General features: G+C 37.8%; 1 protein-coding gene across 6 annotated transcripts in view; it reads right to left on the bottom strand.

The window, feature by feature from the left end:
• Positions 1–11472, bottom strand: part of Rap1 (RAS oncogene family member Rap1) — a 70081-nt gene that overhangs the window by 2922 nt on the left and 55687 nt on the right. For 3 of the 6 annotated variants that reach the window (XM_033343645.2, XM_033343648.2, XM_076623870.1), the window contains 2 exons: positions 2512–2792; positions 1288–1569 (listed from right to left, as the gene is read on the bottom strand). In XM_033343645.2, the coding sequence (XP_033199536.1) occupies positions 1288–1569; positions 2512–2694 (465 nt within the window). In that variant the 5' untranslated portion in view covers positions 2695–2792. The remainder of the gene's footprint in view (positions 1–1287; positions 1570–2511; positions 2793–11472) is intronic. The other 3 variants (XM_033343639.2, XM_033343652.2, XM_076623869.1) reach the window with 1 other exon arrangement.

The following is an 11472-nucleotide window of genomic DNA, read 5'->3' as shown; positions in this document are numbered from 1 at the left end:
TATTTCATTCAATTAATTACTTAAAAAATTAATCTACAGCTGCAAAGGAAGAACAGCTCTGAACTGACGACAGTTTTGGCAAGTCTCCAATGCCTTATCAGTATTTCAGACTTGATTAATCTTATGGCTTCGCTCTATCGTTCACGCTCCTCAGGATATCGTTAAAGCACCATTTGCCTATTATTTCACTGCTTGGTCTATAATGGGATGAAACATCAAGATGTTCGAACGATTCCTGCTATCTTTATTCTTCTTCTGGTCTATTCGAAGGATGATCGTGAACTGCAAGTCACACCATACAAATTGTGGTGAACAGCGACGTGCGAATCATACTCCCACACCTAGGAGATTACGTTCCCACGTTCAATTAGAATATCTCAGCCTTCGTAACGGTCTTGAACTCCCACACTGGTGGTATTAATTAAAAACCAACAATAGCCTGTTCTCGATGGCAACGCTACTGTTATTTCGTAACAACGTTCCTTATTCGCTTTCCTCCAGCTACAACTTTGCACAGCTTGCACACGCACTCTCTATAGATCATTCCATATCGTGATCCTCTTAGCTATAGTTCATTCGAATCTGCAAGTTTCATCTACTATCAAGTTTCATGCCATATGGGTGAAATATATTTGATACGAATAAGGACTGAATCTTTCAAGTTTCTCATAAATTCTTCTCTAACTGAATATTTTTAGTCTAATTTTGTTTACTAGAAATCGGATCTAATCCCTTGCCTTACAATATCCAATTTCATATTTACAGCATGGATTAAGGGAAGATATAAAAATAAAAAGGAAAGCCAGTTCACATTTGCATCGAAGTCCAATTTTACCTGCAACCATAGCCTCTCTCTTGTTACAAGGCTGGGCAAGCAAAATTGGAATAGTGTTGAAATTGGAAGCTTCTAAATATCCATGGCAATAACAGAAACAGATATCAAAGACTCATTAGACTACTGATAGTTGCACTTCTCTGGGCAAAGTACCTCAGGAAATTACAAGCGATTATTCCTCCTACATAATCTTCATGCTACTCTCATCCAATCCTCTTTCTCTCAAGAACCAATGGACACTGGGAGAACCAAAGCTAACAACTAAAAAGGCGGATATTTATGCAAATTCATATTTATACATATCATACGCATTGTGTGCATTTCTCGACCTCTACATTTCTCATAAAAATGGATAAAAATCCACAGATAGATAATACCTATCTATGGCTTACAAGAGGCTGGGAAAAGAGGCTGGTGTGCAGAGGATGGCCTCTGCAAAACCTACTACTCACATCGTTAACATTAATTTTGGCTTTGGCAGAGGTCTCCATGAACGCGCAGTTAAATTGTCGGGCAAGGTTGACGCCCTGGTCTTTGCCCACTACCCTTTCGTCCTCCAAGTCACACTTGTTGCCCACCAGCACCATCGGCACGTCATCTGTGTCCTTCACCCGCAGGATTTGCTCCCTGAGGTCCTGCAGGTCGTTGAACGTCGACTGTGCCGTTATCGAGTACACTAACACGAATCCTTGGCCGTTTTTCATGTAAAGGTCCCTCATGGCTGTGAATTGTTCCTGTCGAAAGAAGAGAACTCTGTCAATTTATGGCTCCTTTGTCCCACGAGGAAACGTCTGGCTCCGATTTGGATGGAGTATCTCTTTTTAGTTGCGGTGACTCGAGTTTAGGGGTAAAAGTCACCCTTCAGAAATTGGTTACCTTAAAAGGTAACTCGGAAATGGTTTTACAGATGGGAAAAATTTCAACGACGAAAACAGAGATATAAAAAACATATATATATATATTGTATAATATATATTGAATAATAAAATCGACAAATATTGAAACATAAAATTTTCCAGGGAAATTCACTTGGCGTTAGCATTTTTTATGGGCCTAGTAGCAAGTTATACGATACATATGGTACCATTGCAACATTCCTTTTGAGAGAGATACACATTTTACTTGCTTTGATTCTGTGTATTATATTATGATACTACTATTTGTTATACCTACTTATGACATTATTATAATGATAGACAAATTATGAAACTTAAATTTCGTTTACAACTCTTCTCAGATTATGGCAAACATATTTTTCTATCATTGTTCTTATTATTATCAATAAACATTTACTTCAAGTCTATGAATTCAATGTAATATAAATGTAATGATTAATTAAATGTAATATAATTGTAATTAAGTGTAATATAATAATTTGCCACAGTACAATGTTGTGTATACAAAACTTAATATCAAATATAAAAGAATTACTAAAAAAAAAAAAAAAAGAAACCTTGAAAATGATCTTTAAAAACGCTATTCTTTTGTGCGTTTCTTTATGACCAGAATATACACAACATCAAATATAAAAAAGTTAATAAAAAAATCATCCTAAATAACGTAACGTCTGTTCTACATTTTACTGCTAGGACAGTGAATAGAATAAAGAGTTGAAATAATAAAGCAAAGAAGAAAAGATATAATGCGTATATCAAAGGGAAAAAAGAAAAACTCACCGTTCCAGCTGTGTCTAGGATTTCTAACATACATTGTTGACCGTCGACCTCGACCTGTTTGCGGTAGCTGTCCTCGATCGTCGGATCGTACTTCTCCACGAAGATTCCTTGTACGAACTGGACAGTGAGGGCGGACTTGCCTACACCTCCACTGCCCAACACCACTATTTTATATTCACGCATTTCCTTGCCCTAATTCTCTGTGCGCCTCTGGTCACAGCCGAGGGGTCACCGAATCCGCCACGTTTTGCTCCTCTTTGCTTTCAGTTAGATCAGACCTGCTGGTGACAAAAGCACACTTTTATTTCTTAGCATCTTTTTTCTTTTATTTCTTAAACTTGGTATTTTTTTTCATAGCAATTTTTCAATAAAATTTCTCCGTTCTCTTAAAAAAAAAATTATAATATCTTTCTGAAACACAAATTCCTTGATGAAGTTTCGCTTTTCGGTTTTTAAAATATAATATATATATAAATTATATATAAATTATATATAAATATATATAATTCTCTATATAATATCTAGAGAATGTAAATTCTCTATTAAAATTTGCTTTTTTCCTTACACTTTTTAAGTTTGATATCTTTTTAAAGATATAAATTTTCGAATGTGAAAAAGTTATTTTTTCTTTTTTCTTAAGGTTTTAACATCGCGTCAACTGCACGTGCGTTATTAAATGACGACGACGATGTAGACACCGAGGACTGGCAATACCACGGGCATTAAATTTCGTTACACAACACCGTGCCTTTCAGAAAGAAGAAAATTTCTAATATTTCTGCCTGAAACCGAGATTTGCTTCGTTCATTGTTCCTTTAACGCGGAATTAAAAATTGTTTATAATCTTCTTAGTTTCTTAGATACTTGAAAGTTTACTCGAGCATTGTCGAGCTCTTGAAACTTACAAAACTGCGAAACTCTGATCTACGTTCCATTCAGGTCAGCCACGGAGCCGACAATACGAATTTAAGAATGCAACATACAAAATACCTAAAATAAGGATCAAGTAACCTAAACAATTCATAAATCTATCCTAAACTGTCAGCTGTTGAAAAATCGCTCTCTCTCTCTCTTTCTCTCTCTCTCTCTCTCTTTCTGAAAACTTCCTTCAAAATCTGAACGCAATATGACATTCAATTTCTAACATCAAAAAACGGTCGACTAGATCCGTGAAACTTTTTGAATTTCTGCACGAAACGTGAGGTTTTGCAGGGATGCAGTTAGGAAATTTCGTTCGTGACGGATGATGGAAAAAAGAGAGGGACAGAGACGGATCACGAGCAGGGAAGGAAAAGAGGAAAAGGGGTGCAAAGAAGGATGGAGAATCTCGCGTGCTTTTTCCGTGATCCCATTGTTTTCGCTTCGGAAAACTTTTTCCTACACTTTTGTTTGTAAATGAAGGATGGCCTGGCCGCAGGGTTTACCCACTTTTCTCCTAGAGCCACGGAACAATATAACGTCGAATGTCCGCTTTCCCCTTTCTACACTGCATGGTAATAGTTGTTGTAAATCACTGCTGAATTAATTCTCGCCCTTTCTTTTTTCCCTCTCTCGCTTTCTCCTCCCTTTCGCGACGTTAACACGAGTTACGATTGTCCCTCCCTTTTCGTTGTTTGGAAACGGCACATGTTTGTTCAAACGTGGAACACAAACGTGAGAAATATCGCGCAAACCTTTGGGTTTTAATTCTTCTGGTTTTTGGTCTTCGACTGTGCTCTTCTGCTAACTCTGTGATTTATAAAAACTGCGTAAACACATACAGAGCAATTTTTTCACGGTTGACCATTTGAGAAGGTGTTAATTAATTAGGCGTGTAATTGCTATTACTTACATCTCCTTAACTGTACCTTCTGCAACGTTAACGTTCTCACAACGTTACTTTCCTACAACGTAAATCTCTCACCAATGCCCGACAGCTCAAAAATTTACCACCACTTTTGCGATTATCTCTTTCGATAACCTCTCCCAAATCCTAATCATTCTCAACGTTTACCGCGCCGTACGTTAACCTCTGCTCATATTTACCACCAGCGACGTTCGGCTCCTCGACCGTTAACTGGTTTCAATTTTTATCAGCCTCGACGTTTACCTGTACTAAATCTTAAGCATTCTCAACGTATACCTCACCCTGCGTTAACTTGCGTTAACTGAGTTTACCATAAACCTACATTTACCTTCTGCAACGTTAACATTTTCTAATGTTTATCATTCTCAACATCTACCTCTTCCAAACCTGCATTTCCAGCGTTTATCAGCATCCTACGTTGACCTCGCCCAATATTTACCACTGCCAACGTTTACCGTAACCTGCATTTACCTCCAGCAACGTTAACATCGCCTAGTGTTTATTACTCTCAACGTTTGTCTCTTCCAAACCTGCAAACCTTAACCATTTCCAGCGTTTACCAGCATCCTACGTTAACCTCGCCCAATATTTACCACTGCCAACGTTTACCGTAATCTGCATTTACCTCCAGCAACGTTAACATCGCTTAGTGTTTATTACTCTCAACGTTTGTCTCTTCCAAACCTGCAAACCTTAACCATTTCCAAGGTTTATCAGCATCCTACGTTAACCTCGCCCAATATTTACCACTGCCAACGTTTACCGTAACCTACATTTACCTCCAGCAACGTTAACATCGCCTAGTGTTTATTACTTTCAACATTTGTCTGTTCCAAACCTGCAAACCTTAACCATTTCCAAGGTTTATCAGCATCCTACGTTAACCTCGCCCAATATTTACCACTGTCAACGTTTACCGTAAACCTACATTTACCTCCTGCAACGTTAATTTCTCCTAATTTTTTATCACTGTCAACATTTACCTCTTGCAAACCTTGACCATCGCCAACGTTCATCGTATGCCTACGTTTACTAGCAACACCCCACATTTATCTCCTGCAACGTTAACGTCCCCCAATGTTCATCACTCGCAACGTTTATCTCTCTCAAACCTTAACCACCCCCAACGTTCATCACCACCCTCCGTTTATCTCGTCCAGCGTTAACCATCCCCCAACATTTACCATCCCCAACGTTAACTTGGTCTCCGACCTTAAATTCCCTTCAACGCACAGTGGAACACTTGCTTTGAAAAGCTGGACGAAACTATCTTAACGTTTGCTGGACCTTCAAATGCCCGTACCGTTGCTAAAATTCATGCAAGGTCGATGAGACAAAAATCATTTTGGAAATTGAACTCTCTGCTTCTCGACCCTTCCAGGCAATCTTATCCAAGTGAAATCCGCCCTATACCAAACTGTAAAAAATCATATAAGATAAATCGATCGATCAAGAGTATTTTGTTACTAAATATAGTAATATATGGTAGACATAAAAAGTAGATATACTAAATATGAGAAGATCGCGCAAAGTGGAGTTAACTACTTTCGCCTGTGAACGTTTCAAATGGCGATTAATTTCACTCGCAATCAAGTAATCGTCGAGCCGTCTTGAATCAGTCGGTCGATCGTTTTAAAATGACCAAAGAATGATGCGTTAACCTAAAAAAAGAACAGCTGGTAGGGATTACAGAGCGCAGTTGGCGAATCACGTGGTTTGAAGCGTTTAACGCGATTCGATCGAAGAGATTCGCGGGTGGAATTCACGTGTCGAGGCTGTAGGCTTTGAAAGTTTCGTCGGCTGGTTGTTTAACTAGCGCACTGCGCCTGCCTGATGCACGCAATGCGCCATTTGTCTTAAAAACTAGACAAACTCGCCGGATTGCAGCATTAGGGGCTCGTCGTAATGAGAATTGAAACGCGTTTCATACGCTGTCTCAGAAACGAGAATTTTTTTCGCCGAACGAATTTCTCGCGCAACTCGTGAATTACAGTCGCTGCTATAAGGTAGCTTTGGATTCGCTCAGCTTAGCATCAGACTTTTATTAATTTACATTGCGATCGGATAAAGTTGGGATAATTTTCCATCGAGTCAGGTTAAATATTAGGCTTACATTAATTTCGACTAAGAATAGGTTAAGTTGAAAGTAGTTTTAGCTTAGCTCTGAACCGACTTAGGTTAGCTTTGGATCGGACGCCTTAAATTAATTTGGATTAAGGCTCGATTAGATTTCGATCAGGCGTGGATTAATCTGTATTAAAACTGGATTAAGTTTAGATCGAATACTAATTAATTCTTAATTAGTTTTAGAATGGGATTGGATAGGCTTAGGTTAGGTTTGAATCAGGCTTGAGATCAACTTTGCATCAGACATCGAATACTTTTTAAATTACTTTCACGTTAGATTTGAGCGGAGCTTAAGCCAGGCTTGGACCAATTTCCATTAACTTTTTCTTCCTAGTAGATAAGACTATAAACGGTTATATTTCAGTGCAAAACGGTCATAGGATAAAGTCGATAGTAACGATAGCAGTTACCAAAGATGCCAAAATGTAACCGGAATTAAATGGAGACCGTAGGAGCTTTTCAAAGCAAACGGAACCGCAGAAAGAATCCAAAACAGACGATGCTATGAAAGCCAACCGAAGTAAATGAAAATGGAGCAAAAGGAAGGTCAAAGATAAGGCGGAGGAATCGAGGACAAATCTGGAGGGATATTGGATAGAATGTAGGGGAAATCGTAAAGAGAAGGAATTAAGGAAAATACACGCTTCGGGGGTGAAAAAAGAACTCGTAAAAAACTAAACGGCAGCGAGAGAAGGGAGTCAAGGAGATAGGAGAACAAAGGCAGAGAAGAGAGACAAAGAAGCCGGGAAAAAGGGAAATAAAGAGAGAAAAAGTGAGTCGGCCACGAGTGCACGAGCTGTGGAAAACGAGGTGAGCGCGAGGATTGGCCAACGATGCCATCATGGCGACTGTACGCGTCCAATCACAGGCCACGAATTTCTTTCTACCAATCCGTCATTGATTTTAGGTTTATGAATGGGACACGCTTACGCTACCCGCGTTTCTTTCAAGATATGTACATACTACGAGATTTGCCAGCAACATCTCGGCTTCCACAGAATCTTACGTCACACGTTCCATCGATTCTCACGTTCTACTCAACAGACACTGCAAAGTGTACAATGTAGCAAACTATAGTATTGTAGCAAGCTACGTGTAAAAGGAACAAATTCTTGTATCGAAGAATAATTAAAGCGCAAAAAGGAATGACACAAGATTTACGATGCAACGAGAAGAAACATTTGCTCTCACATTGGTATAATCTAGCAAAGTATCATTCAGATCTCTAGAAAAAGGGAATTAAACCAGTTTTGTAATGTACATTTGTAAACTACAGTCTACTAATTTGAAGTTTTCTTAAGCAATAAAAATCGTGCTAGATACGTTCAAGGAGTTGCTTCCGCAAAAGTCCCTAGCAGGCTATCTCTTGGTCGAGACAAAAGTGAGGTTAGAATATAGAAATCGAAGGGGGCTAAACGATAGACCGATGAAAGCAAACGAGCAGTGAAAACAGTAAATAATAACTTCGTCGGATACATTTCAACAGACTCGCAATCAAGCAAAGGCCGTCCAATTAAAAAACGCGCCGTACGACTTCCCCCGATAGAATAGCCAACAAATTCATCGATGTTCGTTTTTAAAATCCTCCGAGCTATCCAGACTCTGTACAAGCAACTAACGACGTTCCACGCTTCAGAACGTACGATACACATCATCAAACCGTGGAATTAGATAAACAAAAAAGGAAAAACAAAAGAGAGAGAAAGAACAAATTCCGCAAACATTACCCATCCGCATCGGTCAGAATCGCAGAAAGTTCGGTCGAATAAATTCGTCACACATCGAAGCACCAGCCGTCATTAAACTAACCCCCCGTACGATCCATAATTTCCCCTCCAACTGCATTTCACCCCGTGTTTGCACGCTAACGAGCGCTAATATATATATTTTCACCGGGTATAACGAGACTCGAGTGCCTATGAGAAAATGCAACCGTGTTTCCAGTTAAATCCGACCCTGCACGAAAACGCCGACGACCCTAGCAGTGGGATTAAGCGTTTGCTTGGTTACTTCCAGACACTAGAATCTAGGGGGTTTGGGCGCCAAGTGTCGGCAGTTGCGCCGTTTCCATCGAAGCAGGGAGCCTCCACGAGGTGAACGATTTTATTTGTAAAAGTTGTAATCTAAGATGATACAAGCCGTAGCGTGGTACGCTAAGTTTTCAAATATTTGCTTCGATACATACGAAGGTGGATGAGAGAAGATTTAAAATTGATAGACTATAAACCTCGATAACCTTCGTATGGGATCGGTACGGTATGAATTTTAGCATAACTTTTCTATTAAATTGACACACTATGAATTTTATGCCGAAAGTTTGTTAATACGATTTCCAGTTTTAAGTTATAAGTTACAAGTTGAGATTGTTCGTTTTAAAGGTTAGGCGAAGAGTATGGGTTAGGTTAACTTGAACGCGATAGCCAATCGGCCATGTAGAGGTTAAGGAAAGTTTGCGATTAGTGATATTGTTTCCAAACACATATTTTATGTATGGATTAAGTAATAAAATATTATTATTGTTGTTGTTCTTCTTCTTCTTATTATTATTATCGTTATCATTGTTTGTTGCCATATCGGTAAGAGTAATTTATTTCGTGACATATGTAACGTAGTTTACTAAAAAAAAAAGGGGGGGTTGAGCTGCGAGAAGGTGCTTCCCGTGCTATTTTTTATGCTTTTTTTACAGGCAAAATTTCTGTTCGTGGTGAGGCTAATTCACAATTCACAATTAGAATCACGTATTATACTATCGGTATAGTATATGATGTATATATATTAAGAACGAATAAAAATTTCGAAACATTTTTAAAAAACGATAGAAGCAATTATTTTTTGTTATTTTTTTAAGAGAGTAACAAAGCTGTTTTCTTTCATCATTTTCTTCCTCGGAGACTAAAACAGCTGGAATATGCTCACATATTTATTCGTTTTTTCACATCCATCGAAGTACTTCGATAAAAAAAAAAGAAATTACATTTCGACTAAATATGCAACTGTAATGCAACTTAGCAAAGCGTGTTTCGCGTAACTTAGCCACAGACGTTCACGCAAATTCATAATCTTATCAACAGAACTGGAAGAAAAGCAATCCAAGCTTCTACTAGCTATCTACAAGCTATATACCATTATACCATTATATATTTAAATACTGTTGAAAATGACAACGTGAGTTCGCGCTCGCCATCTGTATGCAGATGCGCTAGTTACAATAAATAATAACTAGAAGATAGTTCTAGATACAATCGATAGTTTGATCGATAGGTTTAAGATGTTCTTTTGTTTTTATCCCTAGTCCATGTAAGAAAGTGCAATAAAGGTTTTTCGGCTCAGAACTATGTGATAGATTTATCCAAAGAATAAAATAATAGCTATGATCCTAACCTCTAAATACAGAAATAACAACAAATACTTATAATACCGTTTACTTGTACCAAACGTTCTTGTGTATTACGCGTGCTCTATAAGCGTCTCTGAATTTTTAAATTTCCCGCGAACGCACAGAAGTGCACCGTGTACGTGTAACGCGCGCGATATGAAAATAAAAATGTTCGATGATTAGCGTAGAATAAAGCTCGCTTTTTGCGAGCCGATGTATAGAGCGTTCGCTTGAATATTTTCGATTCTTCTGCTTTAGTTCGATGGTTTTAAAGCGAAATGGAAGGGCGATGGAAATGATGGAAACGGGAGGAGACTGGTAGAGTAATTTAATATTCGAAACGGTTTCCTAGGTAATTTTAGGTGGTTGTATTGAGAATGATGGCGTGTGAAGGTGTGCAGGGACACGAGGATGTACGAGGAAATAGGGGGAAAGTTAGGCTACTAATGGGGGATTTCGGTTGTTGTGCAAGTGAAGTGTGTAGGAATGGGGTTGGCTGGAATGAAATATTGGAATTGATATAGAATTGAAATACAGTTGGAATGTGGTTGTGGCGGAGTAGTAAAATATTGCGGATCCAATGGAAGTGGAATATTTGATATTCGTATGGCGATATAGAGTCGAAATAATAATAAGAGGATGGATGGCTAAATTCAGAAAATAATAACTCGAAATACAGAGACAGTGAAATTTGTGAAATATTCGTATTTAATAGATTCTAAATATTTAAGTACTTGAGCTTTAGTAAGTTTGTGGTATTTGAGCATATCTGTTCGAATTTCAATAGAATCGAAATAGGACGATAGTAAAAAAAAAAAAATCGAAATACATTGCAGTAGAAATTCTAACGTAATCGATGATGACCAACTGAATGGAAATCCTCGAATAATCTCAATACGATAAAATCATTCGAACAGAACTAGAGATCAAGCGATGAATCTTGAAAATTCCGTGCTCGTTCTTGAAATTCCTTACATATTACTGAAAAATATTTTGAGACGATCAATTCAAAAAACAAAGATACTCGAATCACGATACAATGCAAGAACCACAATTTGTATAGTTCAATTTGAAATAAAATCATATACAAGAATGACAATAAAATTTAAAAACACACAATGGTATTTAAATACTGTACAGACGTTCCTGGAATTCCTTGAATATTACTGGAAAATATTCTGAGACGATCAATTCAAAAAAGAGATACTAGAGTTACGACACAATGCAAGAACCACAACTTGAATAATTCAATTTTCGATAAGATCATGTACAAGACTGACAATGAAATTTAAAGCACACCATGATATTTAAATACTCTGCAGTCGTTCCTGAAATTCCTTAAATATTACTGAAAATATTCTGAGACGATCAATTCAAAAAAGAGATACTAGAGTTACGATACAATGCAAGAACCACAATTTGAATAATTCAATTTTCGATAAGATCATGCACAAGACTGACAATGAAATTTAAAGCACACCATGATATTTAGATACTCTGCAGACGTTCCTGAAATTCCTTAAATATTACTGAAAATAATACTGAAATTATCAATTCAAAAAAGAGATACTCGAATCACGACACAATGCAAGAACCACAACTTGAATAATTC

This window comes from Bombus vancouverensis, chromosome 13 (assembly GCF_051014615.1).
Source record: "Bombus vancouverensis nearcticus chromosome 13, iyBomVanc1_principal, whole genome shotgun sequence".
In the NCBI taxonomy this organism is placed as follows: Eukaryota; Metazoa; Arthropoda; class Insecta; order Hymenoptera; family Apidae; genus Bombus; species Bombus vancouverensis.
Note: the sequence above shows the minus strand (reverse complement) of the source record. Positions and strands in the feature narration are given on the sequence as shown.